General features: G+C 38.5%; 1 protein-coding gene across 1 annotated transcript in view; it reads left to right on the top strand.

Annotated features, from left to right (window-relative positions):
• LOC109848739 (protein ABHD11) overlaps window positions 4,338–18,198 on the top strand; it is a 30,246-nt gene continuing 16,385 nt past the window's right edge. Inside the window, exons 1-4 of the mRNA XM_020418389.1 lie at window positions 4,338–4,427; window positions 6,371–6,517; window positions 6,712–6,738; window positions 17,799–17,889. Of these exons, the coding sequence (XP_020273978.1) occupies window positions 6,416–6,517; window positions 6,712–6,738; window positions 17,799–17,889 (220 nt within the window). The 5' untranslated portion in view covers window positions 4,338–4,427; window positions 6,371–6,415. The remainder of the gene's footprint in view (window positions 4,428–6,370; window positions 6,518–6,711; window positions 6,739–17,798; window positions 17,890–18,198) is intronic.

The following is an 18,198-nucleotide window of genomic DNA, read 5'->3' as shown; positions in this document are numbered from 1 at the left end:
ACTTAGTTTAACTTAAGTATTTTTTATTCATGATATATGCACAATGATAATTTATTTCTTTTATTTTTTAGGTGAGGGCGAGGAAGAGCCGACTCCCGTACCATTATATGCAGATCCTTCAGTGCTAATTCGAGCATATATTCCCGGTATTGAGCGTGGGCCTTTGCCAGCATATGCAAAGGGGTACAGACTCAAGTAGACAGAAAAAACATGTTTGCCAAAAAACGATTGGATGAATGGGGGCCACAAATTGATGAGATATTATCTGATGCAAAAAATGAAATCAGACAAAGATTTGGTGAGTTTGATCAAAATTTTTTGAGTATTTGATAATAATAAATTAAATTCTAAGAGCTTAAGATTGATTAAATAAAAGTGTTGATATATTTATTATTTTTCTTTGTTATAGGAGAAAAACTTTTCAAGAAAAAAGGACGTCAGGGAAGTGACTTTAAAAAAAATTACCAACGGATGGTTTTCGTGTAATTGTAAGATGGGGACATAATGAGATTCCAACCGGGCAATGGGCTAATAACTTTAGCTCATATCTTGGAGATTCCAACCGGGCAATGGGCTAATAACTTTAGCTCATATCTTGGATGCTTGATACGGAGGAGTGATAATGTGAATCCTTATTACGAGGCTGAGGAGCAGCCCTTTCATGTCGTGGAGAGTATATATCAAGATTGTTGGGTAAATTCCTCTATTTAGATCAATTATTTTACAATTCTGTCAATTGGCCATGCTTAACTATATGTTAATATTTAGAGATATTTTAACATCGAAGACATCCCGTAGGGTGGGAATTTTTATTTGGATACTTGGGAAAGTTCAAGCATTCTCTTTAGGAGTGGAGACATGAGATAAAGAAGAAATGCTTTGAAAGTTTTAGTCACAACTGGGAGAGGATATACAAGCGAGATAAGAGGGTTGAGCCTGAGCATTTAGCTATACTTATAGTATTGTGGGGCCAAGAGGAGCACCAGGTAAATATGTATAGTAGTTAATTAGATTCAAATTATTTATCTGAAACTAGTGATATATTTCATTGTATATTATAATTTGTACTAAAATTCTCTTTGTTCATGTTGAAGAAAAAATGTCAGAGAAATAAACTAAATCGATGGAAGAAAGATTATGATCATCATACGAGGACTACTTCATTTGCCCAGATTGAGGATCAATTTTGTAGGACAACGGTATGAAGTCTTTTAATCTTCTATATATATTCTCTCCGCTTCCTAGAATATTTGATAAATAAAACTAATAAATAAATTTTTAAATCTCAGAACGCTCCCTTTATCCCGCTACCAGAACTGCACAGGACGACGATGGTTCACGTTAGGAATGGGTACGATGACGATGAGGATAAGAAACAAAAGCTTGAATTGGCCTTGAAAATGCAGGTAAATATATCTATATATACGTAGTTGATGTATGTTAAGAACGTGAGATCAGTCAAGGAAACTTCATTTTCCCTTTGAAGTTTGATGTATGTCAGAAGCTATCTCATTTTACATTAGTTAAAATTGCACCCCTCATGCATTTTAAGTATATCATTTACATGAATTGTTATAGATCTGAATGTGTCTGTGTGTATATATAGTTTGTATTTATGCTTTACCATGTTTAATAGTCAGTAATTTGTGAGTTTCTTCATGTCTTAGTATTTGGACAAAAGCTACTGATACCCTCTGTTATTTGTCAATATTATCCCACTGTAAAACTTCATCTTTTATTTTACTTGTTCAGGTAAATATATCTTTTATTTTTAAAATGCCAATTCTTAAATTCATTTTTTTGTCTTTTAGAAGCTTTGGAAAACACATATGCTGAGGTTGTTGCACAGAGCCAGGAGCCCCTGACTAGAGAGTAGAATTATAATGTGAGCCATTTAGTTTGCTGACTTCCCAAAAAGGGAAGGACCAGGTGAATGGGAGTTGGAGCTCAGAGGGTGTCTACACCATTCCAGCCTCGGGAGATTTCAACTCCATCGACTATGCCCTCGGGGCCCTCTTACATGTCGCAGGAGGATTGCACTCAACAGGCGATGCAGCTTGTTTCCTCTGTGATGAATACTTTAGATGGTCAGATTCCCGAGGAGATGTGAGAGGATATTCAAGATGAGCTTATGCGAGTGATCCACCCTACTGCTACTTTTGCGATGGTTTCCATGTAAATAATAAAATCCTATAGAAGGCGAGTTCCTACTCGGGTGCAAAGTTAGATTATAAATTTTTTGACCTCTCAAAAGGTATTTACTGGTAGTGAAGAGAGTAGCAGACATGTATACTTATTATATATGTAAAACATGATTACACACAATATTATATGATTCTAAATTTAAATTATTTTATTGTTAGAGTGGAGATGATGTTATTAGGAGCACAGGTCGTAGGGATGGAGCGGCCAGTGGCAATGCGGAAGATGACATGGATAGGGTAAATGACCTATCTTAGTGAGTTATATCCTAAACTCGTGTTTGTATATTGGATATCTTTATATTGGAGATTATGATATGCTTGTTGGTTTGTTATGAAAATTTTTGTGGATTTAGAACTTATCGTGAAAATTGAATGGATGCGAGATGTTTGTGAAATTTGGATTGTACACATTTCGAATGTTTGTGAAAATTGAATGGATGCGAGATGTTTGTGAAATTTGGATTGTACATATTTTAAATGTTTGTGAAAATTGAATGGATGTGAGATAATTGTGAAATTTGGATTGTACATATTTCGAGATGTTTTGGAATTGCAAGAAATGTTGTTTGCAGATTTGTATGTACAGGGAACTGATTATAATCAGAATTAATTTTTTTAGCTGATAATAAACATCGCTGACGGCACTACCGTCAGCGTTGAACATCACTGACAGTAATGCCATTAGCGATTCCTATACATCGCTGAATGGTCGTACCGTCAGCGATGATCATCGCTGACGTTGACGTTTTGTCGTCAGCGATGAACATCGCTGACGGTGTACCCGCCAGCGATGTTTATCATATCGTTGACATGATTGCCGTCAATGAGCTGTCACTATCGCTGACTGCTTTTGCCGTCAACAGAATACCGTCAGTAATACACATTACTGACGGCTCCCCGTCAGGGATAATTCTTCCCTGACGGGACTATCGTTGACGGCTTATCCTTGATGGCTCATCGTCAAGGATATATATCGCCGATGGGGATTTAGGCATCCTTGACGGGATTTCCCGTCAAGGATGCCTGGTTTTCCACTAGTGAATGTTGATTTTGATATTTTACAATGGTGAAGAGTATATGAAAAAGTTTCATTTTCTGTACTTTCCATCATGGATGATGACTTTCTAATAGTGTAGGTTTTCACCGTAGCTTCGAAATCCGTATTTAACACATCAGGACGTTTGATCGATAACCACAAAACATCGTTGGATCCGTCTACCGTACTGGCTGTAATGTGCCCACATGATTGATGGAGGTACGAGAAAAGAACTCAACACGTCAACTAGATAGCTAGTAATGAAAATAGATTTAATGAGCTGACGATAGCAGATAAAGAGTAGAAAGTTATTTGCAATTTATAATTTTTATTTTAGAAAGAATTGTAAATGATAGTGATATAGATGAGTATGTGCTAACTTAGTTGTGATATACTCATCTATTGTGATGCGATAATTTTAAAAAGTTATAACTAACACTAGTGATTACTAATAAAAAATTTATTTTTTATTGTTTTGATTTCTTTAAACTTTTCAAATTGTATAATTATAAGTGGTTAATAATAATATAGAAATTTTCTCAAAATTTCTCATACTTTAATTACTCCAGAAATTTTATATTTTTTAACTAAAAAAGATCTAATGTTTAGCAATTTTTTTGCCGAAAAAACCGGACCATTTTGCCCAGCTCAGACACAGAACTCAGGTCGTGCCGTGCCGGGTGGAGCCGTACGTTTAGACAGGCCTATATATTTACTTTCCCGTTTGACAAACATCCTCAGGAAAAACGTCGTCCTAAGTTTTGAGGATGGTGTGAATTAACGGCCCCATCAAAAGCAACTACCTACTTCCACCTTAACCGGAGGTCGTCCGCGTAATTTCCCGAAAAATACCGGGCCGTTTTCGCCAATTCAAATACCGGCCACGAAAAGGAAAGAGTCGCAAAAGACGGACGTTTGTTGTTGCCACGTGGCATCGTCGTCTCCGCCCTCTACGCTCTCTCGTCCTCAGAATTCCCACCATAGGAAAATCTCCCTGCTCTCTCTCTCTCTCTCTTCTCTCATCTCCAACCATAAACCTAAAATCTAACCATTTGTGTTCTTTAGCGTGCTCCAGGATTCGTGCGGAATGCGCGGCCTCGAGTCTAATCGCGTGTCGCGCGTTCGAACCCGCCACTGTAAGGGCTTCGGGTCGGAGGGGGGCTGTTACGGTTTTGAGGCGCTACCAGGTGAGATCGGCCCTCGGAATTCTTCAGCTTTATTGTTTACCATTATTGACGAAAATGCCACCGCATCGGTCGAAAATGAATGCTGCTGTTGAGTTATGGTGGGATCGGGGAATTTTATTTTATTTTATTTTATTTTTTGCTCTGTTATGTTTTATGATGCAATTTGTCTTTTGCTTTATGACAATTTAAATTCCAAGAAAGTTGCTAAACAGGCGAAGGCTCAGTAGCTGCGGAGATTGCTAAAAAGTTTAAGCTTTGATATATGATCATATATAGCTCTTAACCATTTATATAAAAACTCAGATTCTGTAAGGCTTAACATAGTTAAGGATCTATATTTGTTTGGATAAAGTAAGTTTCTTTGTTCCTCTCAACTATTAATCCAATCCAACCTTGAAAATTTACGCGCAAGTCGAAAAGTACCAGTTCAACCAGATGCTTGGTCTAGGGTTTGCTCTGCTCCCCAAGGCTTGAGCTTAAAAAGAAATTATATTGCCCATATAAAAAGGAAACAACATAGAATTTCCGTTGGCTGAAGCAGAAATTATTTCCCATCTAACTGTAACAACGTGTATATTAAACCTGGACTTAAGGAGAGATTATTATCCTCTGAATATCTTTCCCATTATCCTCGTGAATATCCTTCAAGCATACATTCCTCAACTTCAAGTAGACAATAGTCGAGCCGATGTGTGTGTGTATGTATGTGTTTGTGGCGGATAATGCACCCTGAAGAGTTTGAATGATAGCGAGACATCTATAGTTTGTGAAAATCAGATTAATATACGGGGACTTACATTTATCAAGTTCTTTCTCGAAGAAGAAAAAAATGCTTGAAGTTTATAGGCTAGAGAATGAATACAACTTTATTGTTCAACCTTAGGATCATATTGCATCTGAACATATTTTCATTCTTTTTAACATCAGTAAATTTATAAGATTTAATTCATTCATAAGACGAAAATCTGTGATTTTGCTTTGTACTATACTACTATTACCAAAGTTTTTGGTGTGGATTAAGTTTTAAGTTTATTATTAAAATCTAGTGATGTGAATGTTTTTGCTCATAAAGTTAACATTCACTATATAGGAAAAGGTAAAAAAATATGTTTGTTTCAGTTTTAAGTCCTGATCTCATTATTATCTTCTTTTGATCTTTGTTTTTTTGGGTAACCCTTATGAAAGTGATGTGACCAAACTGTCCCTATGGTCACAAAGCATGTTTCTGTTTTCTCTTCCATGTTGTAAACAAGTAAGGATTTTTTCATGGAAGCCATATTGAAAATAGGGTAATTATATTTCTACCAGAACCACCTTTGAATTTCAATTTGTACATAAACCACCTTTAAAGCAAGTTTGTGCTTCAATCAACCACCTCCCAATCAAATTTCACTAAAAGTATAAAAAATAACCTTAAAAAGTTAACCTTCAATGCGCGTAATTTGTAACCTGACTAGACCTAAACCTAAACATTAAGAAAATGAGTCATGTATCTTAAATATGAGTTTTAAGGATATTTTTTGGTTTTTAGTGAACATTTTGACTAAGCGGTATTGATTGCATTACAAACTCACTTTAAAGCTGGTTTGTGTGTAAGTTGAAATTAAAAGGTGGTTCTGGTAGGATTACCCTATCTTAAAGATGGCTTCTAGGGGGAAAAACCCAACAAATAACATAGTTCTCATTAGTCTTGTTTCCAGACAATAAAGTTTTTAGGTAAGTACTTATTGCATGATTGCATCTTGACACTTCTGCTTTACACTTGGTGTGTAAAAAAACCATGCTCAACGTGCTATACTGATTTGTGATGTGCTTTTGTCATTCTTATAGGAGGTCAACATGAAACTATTATTAGTTTGGGAAGAAATTAATTTTAAAATTTTTTGTTTGATTATCCCATGAGGAAGCTCTTGTTGTGTTCACATAGGTTTGGCCTTTTTCAGAATGACGGACATCAAAATGGCAGAGTATTTCTAAGTATATCCAGAATGAAATCTTCAAGATGTTATCGGAGGTTTTGTACTCATATGGCTTTAGTTGATGATAGAGTGATTCATCTGTCAAGTGTTACCACATCTAAGGGAGTGTTGGTAATATGTTACTTTCTGATTAAATCTATAAATGCTGTGATTTAGTATGTTTTGATGATGTAACACATGCAAATGCTGTTTAATTTCATAGGATTGAGTTGAATACTTGTCTAGTATTCTATAGCTTCTAAACTTGGCATCATGACATAATTCTACTATTCGGTTGATTGTGTTTCTTTGTTTATCTTATGCAGGCTTATGATCTGGTTCAAGGAGGTCTTGTAAGTTTACTAAACAAAACTTCCCATTATTCTATTGTTTTTCTTGGTTCCATATGAAGTCTGCATGAGGTTGTTTCTTTTATACACTATCGTAAACAATGTTTTAAAAAGCGGTTGCGTAGCCTGCCTAGGCCTATACTGTACCCAGGTGGCCCGGATAGGTCTTGGGAGCGCCTAGAGGAACTTCGATTGCGTACACGGACTGCACTGCTTACGTCTTGATTGTGATTTCCTCCATTATAGTCTCCAAGTCCTCCAACTTCCTCCGAACTCCTCTGACCTCCTCCACCAACTATGAACACCTCCTATATCCCTCTGACCTTCAACAAAACCTCTTCCACGACCACGTAAACAAAAAAAGAAATCCACCTTGGCTTAGGCTCTAAGCGTCGGGTCCGGCCCTTCGGCTGCTTAGCGCTTTATGTAACCTTTATCTTAAATATGGTTATCCTAATTATAAAGTGGACCTGCCCTCTACATGGTAATTTATGAATGGATGTGTATGTTCAGATATTTAGATGGTACTGTAGTTTGGGATATCTCGTATATTATGATTATGTATTCCTCTCACATTATTGGTGTGGTACACTGGAAGAGTAGAATAGGATAAACTAAACAAAGGGTTGAATTTTTCAATTTTACATGAAGTTTTCCTTATGTTATTCACCAGTTGTCAATGTATCAAATGCTTATTTGAGTATTCTGTACTTTTACGTGAACAACGTTGGCTTGTGATATTGTCTCATGACAGCCACAAGCATTGTTCGTTAATGTGCGATTGAAGAAGACGAATCACTAATCTTTTTTTTCTTGTTCTTGTTTTCACTATAGGATATATTGGGTTTGATGAGAGCCACAAGCATTATTTGTTAATGTGAGATTTAAGAAGATGAATCATCAATTTTTTTTTGTTAACTATCGATCAAATTTACTATTTAACAAATTGAAGGGCATATTAAACCCATCTCTTCTGATGCTATTTTCTCTCCCCTAAATATGTCGTCAAGAGTTTGCGAGTAAAACTCTAAAGCTCCAAAGCAATAGACCAGAGACTCAATGATAAAGGGAAGGAACAGAGACAACCAAGCAATTTAATTTTTTTTATTATTTTATCAATATTTTGAGGTAAATGTGGAAAATAGCATACTCCCTGTTTCTTTCTTTTTGTTAAACCTCATATCTTTGGTTTTGACCTTTCCCCTTTTGCGATTATATTATCCTCATAGATGTATTCTTTAAAGCCCATGAACAAAAACATTCTTTTTCCTGTGCTTCTTAAGTTTATAGACATGTAACGATTTATGAGACGCTTCTCTTCAGCACAAGTTGAATTGTCCATTCCTGTTGGATGAAATCTGCCTCCCAAATGTTACAAACATGTAACCTTTATTCTTCTTACATATATGTGCATGATGAAGAATCTTATTCCCTTTTTTGGCAAACACTAATTGTTCATGAACCAGTTAAACTCTTTAAAATTCTCTTTACTCTTTGAGATTCTCTTGACCAGACACATGTTCAAGAAACACACATGTTTTGTCTTATGTCTCCTTTTCAAAGAGCTACCATGTTTGTGTCAACGCATTTTAGACTGTACAGTACTCTTTGCTTGACTTTTGAGTATAGATTTCATAAAACATCATATTTTCTATTTCTACGGCAAAGTTTAGCTCTATTAAAGAATGGCTACTTATAGGCCTGTGCATTATATACATTGATCTATACCATGTAGTGTGCATGCGCCATCAGTTAAATTGGAGATCTTGGTGACCTTGCTGCTGAACTTGGATATAGTCTTGTAAGAATGCACGGGCATTGTGTGTATGCCATTAATTAAGAGCTGCATGAGAATTTGGAGTATAAAATGGACTAAAGACAGTGGAATTTTCCAAGTAGTGACTGACCCACTATGAGAACCGATGCGGATATCTAGGCACGTGTACGGGATTTCGACATGTTTATCAGCGCAGGAGACGCGGTGTTTCAGCTTTGCATCGGATCCCTTCTATGTGGTTTTGATTTTCAATTTAGTAGTTAATTTGAAATTTGAATTGTGGGTTAGATTTGGAAGTTATTTAGTTTTAATATCTGATTGATTGTGAGAGATTTGATTGATTTTGTGAGATTTCCAAATCTGTAATTTTTCTCGACACCCAACTCCCCCTCCCCTGCTGTTGCCAACACCGACAGATCCGTCCACTTGGCCCTCCTGTCATTGCCGTCGTCGTCGTTCAGTTTGACACCGTCGTACACATCATCATCCAGTTCGCCATAGGCCGCCTCGCTTCGTCGTTGTCAGATCTCCACATCGTTCGTCGTCGAATCGAGTCTGATTCCGCGACCCATTGGTGCATGACCGATCCTGCAGCCGAAGACGCCCAGTTCGTGTACGATCCAGAAACCGACGTTCTTGATTGGCATCTTTCCCAGTGGTTCGATTATCAGTCCTTCGACACCCTCGCAGACTACGTGGATCGCGTGACACTTTAGATTACTGATAGCGTGGAGAGTCGTTTGAGAATCAGTTCGTAGCATCGGCGTTTCCACCGAGACGCACTTCACCCTAGTTACGTAGCTCTCAGAGGAGAACCCCCCCTCATATTCGGCGTTGTCACACCACCTTCAGAGGTCCCTCACGTCGAGCGTGTTTAGACCGATTAAGGTTTCGTTTTTTTCGACCTAGTATTTTAGGAACTACTAACGCGTGTATGTTATTATCAATTTTAATATCAATTGTGATTGTGCTGTATTCTGCTTGACTATTGAGCGAGTGACTCTGTTTGCCACGTATATCTGCTGATCTAAGTATTACAAGTCGAACTTTATTACGAGAACGAATCATTACATTTATTTTCTGAATAATTTACAAGGCCGTAAACTTAGTACATTGTAATCTTTGTTAAAAACCATCTAGAGCTTCACTTTCTTCTCGAATTTCCTGCCTAGATCGATCGCTGATTTGGTGAAGCATTGTTGTCGCTGTTCTTCATACATGCGTACATATTGTTTCACATCATTTTTGGTATCACAGCATGGTTCTAGGTTATAAAATTTTTAGATTAGTTTAATTAATTTTTTTATTTGATAAAAATTTATTATTATCATTCATCTCATTTAGTTGTTAGTGCATCTCATTTAGTTATTAGTGCATACCATTCATCTCATTTAGTTAGTGCATGCGCACTCGCACAGGTCTACCTTATCGATTAAGAGAGTCAAATGAATCGTCTAGTGAGTCCAGCATGTCAGGCAGTATAGATTCTGTACTTTTTAAGAGATTTGATGAGCTAGCAGGACAACTAGGTGCTATAGTCCAGGAATGTAGAATTACCCGCGAGGCCCTGACAGACTTCCAAAATGTCACCAATGAGTGGCTCGTTAGGTTTGAGGAAGCGCGTGCTACAACTCCGTCGCCGCAAAGTCATAGGAATGGTCATGGGCACATCGTTTATCGACCCCCACCTCAACCTGTGCATGATCCGGATGTGCAATACCTGAGGAGTATTAAGGTTGAAGCACCAACTTTTAATGGTAAGCTTGACCCATAATCTTTCTTGGATTGGCTGAATAACATGGATCGCTACTTTGACGGGTACGTCTTGACGGAACCACAGAAAGTCAAATTTGCAGCAATGAAGCTTACCGGATCAATCTGCCAATATTGGTCTAACCTCGAAATGTTAAGGCATATTAGAGGAGAATTACCAATTTTAACTTAGCGAGAAATGACCGACGAGTTAAAAAGGAAATACCTCCTGCCATCGTTCTATCAAAGATTGCTAGACAAGTGGCATCGACTTACTCAGGAAACCAAATCTGCAAAAGAGTATGTCGCTCAATTTGACGAATTGTTTACTCGATGCAGCACCATTGAGTAACATACACCAATGAAAATCTTATCAAAGTTTAGAGCTAGAATGAGAAGTGACCTCCAGACAGAACTCTTTGCTAGAGGAGTAGACACCCTTGAGAGAGCCTTTACCTTAGTTCAAGATTTAGATGAGGCTAAATCCCATCAATCTCATAGGAGTTAAGACTTTCGAACTTATTCCTCCCAGTCCTTACGTGCCACTACCTTTTGTCAACCTCTGAGTCGACCTAACCCTAGTTCTTCCCCGTCTAGAGTCGACCCCAAGGGTAAGGAATCAGGGACAAATTTCTCCAAGATTGGCCCTTACGTCAAGTGCTACAAATGTCAAGGGTATGGACATGTTTCTGCAAACTGTCCGACCTATCACAAGGTCTCTATCATCGATGACCAATATGAATATGAACCTAAACTTGATAAGGGTGAATTTGTCCATCAAGTTGACGATGATACCGATGATTTTGAGGATGATATAGATGATTCTGTCCTAGGTTATCTTAGGCAGATTAAAATCCCTACCATATATGTTGTTAGATGTATCATCTCCTAACCCAAGACTGTTGATGATTGGAGGCGTACTTTCATCTTTCATATGTTCACAAAAATTGGCGATAAGAATTGCAACGTGATCGTGGACAGTGGAAGCTGCATTAATGCGGTCTTCTCAGCTGTGATATCCAAGAGTGGTCTTAAGGCCGTACCCCATCCTAATCCGTATAAGGTATCATGGATTAATGACACTGCACTTCATGTCCAAGAGAGGTGTTTAGTCCCTCTTCACTTTGCCATTTATAAGGAAAATGTTTGGTACGATGTTCTGAAGATGGATGTGGGTCAAGTTATTCTTGGAAGACCCTGGCTGTTTGATAACAATGTTCATATCTTCGGGCAATCAAACATGCTATTGTTCGAGCATGACGGGAAGATCAAAATCCTTCCTGTTCAGACGAAAGGTAGTGACAAGCAGCTCAATACAACCAAGTCATCCAAAGGCGTTAACTTGATTGGAGCCAAAGAGATCGATTGTGAGCTATCCAATGAAGCTCCCATTTTCATCCTCATTGCTAGAGAAGCTCCTAAGGATATTGCCGATGTGGTTCCTTCAGAAGTCGTTCTTGTATTGGAAGAATTCTCTGATGTCTTCCCTGAGGACCTTCCGAACCATTTATCCCCGATGCGTGACATCCAACATGTAATTGATTTAGTCCCGGGAGTAACTCTTCCCAATTTGTCTCATTAGGATGAACCCCAATGAACATGCAGAGCTGAAGAGACAAGTTGATGAACTGCTGAAGAAGGGTTTTGTGAAGGAAAACATGAGTCCCTGTGCGGTCCTCGCATTACTGATGCTAAAAAAAGATGGAACATGGCGTATGTGTGTGGATAGCCCTGCAATTAACAAGATCACGGTGAAGTACCGTTTTCCCATTCCTCGGTTGAATGACATGCTTGATCTAATGTCTGGAGCCACTATCTTTTCTAAGACTGATCTTAAGTGTGGCTACCATCAGATCCGCATCCGTCCCGATGACGAATGGAAGATCGCTTTCAAGACGAAAGACGGATTGTATGAATGGATGGTCATGCCCTTTGGCTTGACTAATGCTCCAAACACTTTTATGAGAGTGATGACTCAAGTACTCCGTTCCTTCACGAGAAAATTCTTAGTAGTATACTTTGATGATATCGTTATTTATAGTAATTCTCGTGAGCAACACGTAGATCATCTGTGTCAAGTCTGTGTTGTGTTAAGAAAAGAGCAATTCTATGCCAATCCTAAGAAATATACTTTTCTTACACACTAAGTTATTTTTCTAGGATTTATGGTCTCTTCTGAAGGAGTATCCGCTGACCCTGAGAAAGTTAGAGCATCGAAGAATGACCGGAACCTAAGAACATTAGAGATGTTCGAAGCTTCCATGGACTCGTTACTTTTTATCGTCGGTTTATAAAGGGATTCAGCACCATCATGGCCCCTATTATCGATTGCTTGAAAAAAGATGAGTTTGAGTGGTCAAAAGCTGCTACCAAGGATTTATAGAGATCAAGCAAATAATGTCGCATGCACCTGTTATGTGCCTATCCGATTTTTCTAAGGTCTTTGAAATTGCATGCGATGTCTCAGGTATTGGTATAGGTGGAGTCCTATCTCAAGAAGGACATCACGTTGCTTACTTTAGTAAGAAGTTGAATGACACTAGGCAGCGCTATTCCACCTATGATAAAAAATTCTATGCGGTGATATAATCTCTTTGCCACTAGCGTCACTACTTGCTGTCGTAATAATTCGTTATATATTATGACCACGAGGCCCTTCGATATATTCACTCCCAAAAGAAGTTGAGTGCCAGACATGGTCGTTAGGTTGAGTTCCTCCAGGATTAGACCTACACGATTAAACATAAATCGAAAGTAGAGAATAAGGCCGTTGATGCACTCAGTCGCCGCATGCACCTTCTTTCCATTATGAGTGCGGAAGTAGTCGGCTTTGAGAAAATCAAAGAGCAGTATGAGTCGTGCTCTGATTTTAGCGAAGTTTACACTTTGTTAAGTGATGAAGTGACTCATGAAATAGATGGTTTTCTCCCGAAGGATTTATATCTTTTTTATTTTCGCAAGTTGTGTATTCCCAACACCTCCCTGAGAGAATTCTTGATTTGGGAACTACATGCTGGAGACCTTGCAGGACATTTTGTGAATAACAAGATTGTCGAGGCAGTTGTATGTCGCTTCTATTGGTCAAGTATTAAACGTAATGTTGTTAGGCTAGTGGGTCGATGTCACACCTGCCAACTGGATAAACAACGTAAGCAAAATACTGGTCTGTACACTCCTCTCCCTGTTCCAAATTGTCCATGCCAAGATGTCAGTATGGACTTCGTGTGAGGACTTCCGAAGATGATTAGAAAACACGATTCTATCCTTGTTGTGGACCGATTCTCCAAAATAACCCACTTCATACCGTTTTTCAAGACTTCTGATGCTTCTCATGTGGCCAAGCTGTACTTTAACGAAGTCGTTAAACTGCACGGATTATCAAAAACAATTGTTTGAGAAGGATGTTAAATTTACCAGATATTTTTAGAAAACCCTTTGGCACAAAATGGGAATTAAACTTCAATTCTCAACAACTTTTCATCCTCAGACTGATGGTCAAACTGAGGTAGTTAACAGGAGTTTAGGTAACCTTTTGGGATCGCTGGTTGGTGAGAATCTTAGGGATTGGGATGAACATTTGCCTACTGCTGAATTTGTTTATAATAACTCCATAAGTAGGTCTATAGGTGTCAGTCCGGCTGAAGTCATGTATAGTTACAATCCTAGATAACTTAAGATCTTGTCCCCGTGTCTGCACATCATAGAGTATTTGAGTCAGCATCTGTGCTTGCATCTCGCATTCATGATTTGCATAAAGAAATCAGCAAGAAGATCAACGACAGCAATCCCGACTATAAAATACGTGCAAATCTAAGGAGGTTCGAAGAATTTAGTATTGGTGATTATGTGATGGTCCGAATACGTCCGGAACGGTTTCCTCCGGGAACTGTTAAAAAGTTGCATGCATGAAGTGCAAGGCCTTTTAAAATTCTTAAGAAAATTAATGATAATGCTTATGTTCTCGACCTTCCTGAAGGTTTTAATATTGGTCCGACTTTTAATATTAAGGATTTAGTAGAGTACAAATGCCCACATTTTAACCTTGACAACCCACTGGTTGATGAACATACCCCTGAGCCTATTTCTAAGAGCTCCCCTTTGCCTCCACTTCCTCAGATATCACCCCCATATACAACACATAACATTGATAATATTATTGATGATAACATTATTTCTACTAGAGATGGTGGTATCCGTAGGTACTTGGTGCGATGGAAAGGTCGACCTGAGTCTGATGATACTTAACTCGATCGAGATGATTTACAGAGTCTGGATCCAGATCTTCTTGAGCACTGTGACAGCCGTCCTGACTTGCAATCGACAGGGTCGAGTTCTCTCCCACCTGCGGAGAATGATGCGAACATCTAGGCACGTGTACGAGATTTTCGACATGTTTATCAGTGCAGGAGACGTCATGTTTCAGCTTTGTATCGGATCCCTTCTATGTGGTTTTGATTTTCAGTTTAGTAGTTAATTTGAAATTTGAATTGTGGGTTAGATTTGGTAGTTATTTAGTTTTAATATCTAACTGATTGTGAGAGATTTGATTGATTTTATGAGATTTCGAAATCTGTAATTTTTCTCTTTAAAACACCGCTGTAATCAGGTTTGAGGTATTGAAGAATTGAATGAAAATATTGTGTTAGCTTAATTTTTGGTGTGAACCTTCAAGGGTGTGAAACCCTAGGCCTATACTCCCTGTTTCTTCTCTTTTTCCCCAGTCGCCAAACTTTATTCTCTCCTCCACCTCCGACAACAACCACCTATCTCCCCCAACTCTAGTCTCGTCTTCCTCCCCAAACAACGCCGCCCTCCCTTCCTCCTCTGCCGGCGACGAGATCGAGCGTCGCCTCTTTCCCCACCTGCTCCTGCTCTTCCTCCACTGCCTAAACACTCCCTGCCCATCTCCTCCTCTAGCAGCCACCATCTCCTTCCTATCTCCGAACAGCCCCAGTCCCCCTATCCTCCTCTTCCTTCACCTGTGAAACCCTAGCCGCCAACCCCGTTCCCATCCCCTGCTCTCTTCTTCCCGCCCACAAGCGCCAACCCCTACTCCTTCCCCTGACCGCCCCCTCAGGCAGCCCGAACCTTAACGTCCCTCTCCCTTGCTATCCTCCCCGACGAGCAGCCCCTGCTAACACCGATAGTTCCGTTCACTTGGCTCTCCTGTCATTGCTTTCGTCGTTCAGTTCGACAGCCGTCCGCCAGCCCGGAGCGCCGATCCAGTTCGCTATAGTCCGTCTCGCTTCATCGTCGTCAGATCTCTGCATTGTTTGTCGCCGAATCGAGTCTGATTCCGCGACCCATTGGTGCATGGCCGATCCTGCAGCCGAAAACGCCCAGTTCGTGTACGATCCAGAGACCGGCGCTCTCGATTGGAAGCTTTCCCAGTGGTTTGATTATCAGTCCCTCGACACCCCCGCAGACTACGTGGATCGTGTGACTCCTCAGATTGCTGATAGCGTGGAGACTCGTTTGTGAATCAGTTCGTGACACCGACGCTTCCACCTAGACGCACCATTTCACCCTAGTTATGTAGCTCTCGGAGGAGAACTTCCTCCCCTCATATTCGGCGTCGTCACACCACCTCTAGAGATCCCTCATGTCGAGCCTGTTCAAATCGATAAATGTTTCGTTTTCTTTCGACCCAATATTTTAGGAACTGCTAACACATGCATGTTATTATCAATTTTAATACCAATTGTTATTGTGATGTATTATACATTTATACTTGACTAGTGAGTGAGTGACTCTGTTTGCCACGTATATCTACTGATCTAAATATTACAAGTCGAACTTTATTACGAGAATGAATCATTACATTTATTTTCTGAATAATTTACAAGGCTGTAAACTTAGTACAATGCAATCTTTGTTAAAAACCATCTAGAGCTTCACTTCCTTCTCGAGTTTCCTGCCTAAATCGATCGCTGATTTGGTGAAGCATTGTTTTCGCTGTTCTTCATACTTGCGTACATATTGTTTCACATCAAGAACTTTCCTTTTTTGTATAGCATAAATATATACATATATTCTGCCACATGGGTAATTATTGACATGAAGATTGCTTTTTGTCAATTTGAATTCCCAAGTTCAAGTGTCATGGCTTTCTGGTTATTGGTTGTGGAAACATATGTTTAGTTCATTGCTCTTGTTGGTGACATGATGACATATCTAGGATTTGACATTGATATATGTATGATGCATCTGTGTGTCCATGTTTTGGCCTTCCATTCTGTATAGTCTTTCTAATGTATATGAATATCTGAGTTAAACTAAGCAGCTAGAATGGTCCCTATTCTTGATTTATGTTTCAATTGCCGTCATATTCTGCAACATAATCACGTTTTAATTTCTTATGTTATTTTACTGTCTTAAGGGTTTGCCAAGGTTTTAAATATCGGATATCAGGGAAATATCAGATGATCAAAATCCATATTGGATTGTGTAAGGGGGAAATATCGGGGATATGTAGGAAATATCAATGTGTCATATTGAATGATATGCATATATAATACAATGTCCTAAAATGTAATCTAAATATTATATTTAGTGAAATCTAAGCATATAAAATGTAAATAACATATGTTTAGGGTCACTAACCAATTGTAGAAACTTCCTTGAGGAAAAGGTCATACTAGAATTTTGCTGAAAAAACTTCATAAGGCTAGAACTTTTGCTAAAATTCATTAAAGAAATTTTCCAGTATGTAATGTTTTGCAGCGAGGAATATAAAACGATATTTTGGCCAACATATCGGTTGACAAATAGGCTATGTCATGGATATATTACTCAAAAAAATTTTCAAAAAGCGGTAAAAGATATTGAGGTCATTATATCATCTTGCGGTAAGCCTTATAAAATATATCAGGCTATATCGGGAATATTTAAAACAACCGGTTCACTTAGTATCTTAAATATGTAGCGTAGTAGCTGTCAATTATATTCCTTCATTTTACCATGCATATATTACCATGCAATCCTTCATTTTACCGTTCAGAATGTGGCTGGCTATAGAGTGCAAATCTGTAGGATAAGGTTGCATAAACAATTTTACAAATAGTTGCCATGGGCTGTCAAGCTAATATGTTATTCCTGTCAAGGAATCTATGACTTAAGAGAGGCTTGGCGTAGAATCTATTTGGTCTGCTTACTTGAAAATGGCTGTCTCAAAAATCTTTTTAACTCATCAAAGAATGATGACCCAAAATGTAGGGATTGTCATTAGGAGTTCATCATGAAATTTAACTTCTATGATCCTATCCAAAGGAAGGAAACAACCTTTTAAGTTCACTGACCTTCTTGCCAGCTCATTGAGTAGTAAATTCCAATTTGGCAACTTGCGCTTTCATGTCTTCCTAGAACTTAGAATTGACAAATATTTGATTTATAGATTCTCTTATTTTGGGGTCTGCTCCAGATCTTTTATATACTGCATAGTTTGCTAAATTTGTTTTGATACTGGTTAAGTATAATCTCTTAAGACTATTGGAACAATAGATTTGCTTATTTAGTATATCTTCATCTGATGCAGGTGAGGCAGGCTTCCGCCACTGACAAGTCACCAAATGATGTGCCAACTGCTGTTCTTCTGCATGGAATTCTGGGTAGCAGGAAGAACTGGGGTAAGCTATAAAATTCGTGAGCTTCTTTCAGATAATATTGCTCTGCCAATCTGATTCGTCCATTCCCATGTTAACCTAATAAGCAATGTTATCGATAACGGATAGCGTCGCGTAGCAGTGAGACATCGCTAAGGCTATTTTGGGCTATTGCGGCAAAATAGCAGTAAAAAGCGCAAAATCAAATAGCGGTCTAATATAGATATGTATAAATACTAAAAAAAATTAAAGAAAAATCTAAGAAATCTAAAAGTACATATTGGATGATTTAAAGAGATCCTAAATATGAAATAAACATGTAACTATCACGTA

The sequence above is a fragment of the Asparagus officinalis genome, chromosome 7 (assembly GCF_001876935.1).
Source record: "Asparagus officinalis chromosome 7, Aspof.V1, whole genome shotgun sequence".
NCBI lineage: Eukaryota > Viridiplantae > Streptophyta > Magnoliopsida > Asparagales > Asparagaceae > Asparagus > Asparagus officinalis.
Note: the sequence above shows the minus strand (reverse complement) of the source record. Positions and strands in the feature narration are given on the sequence as shown.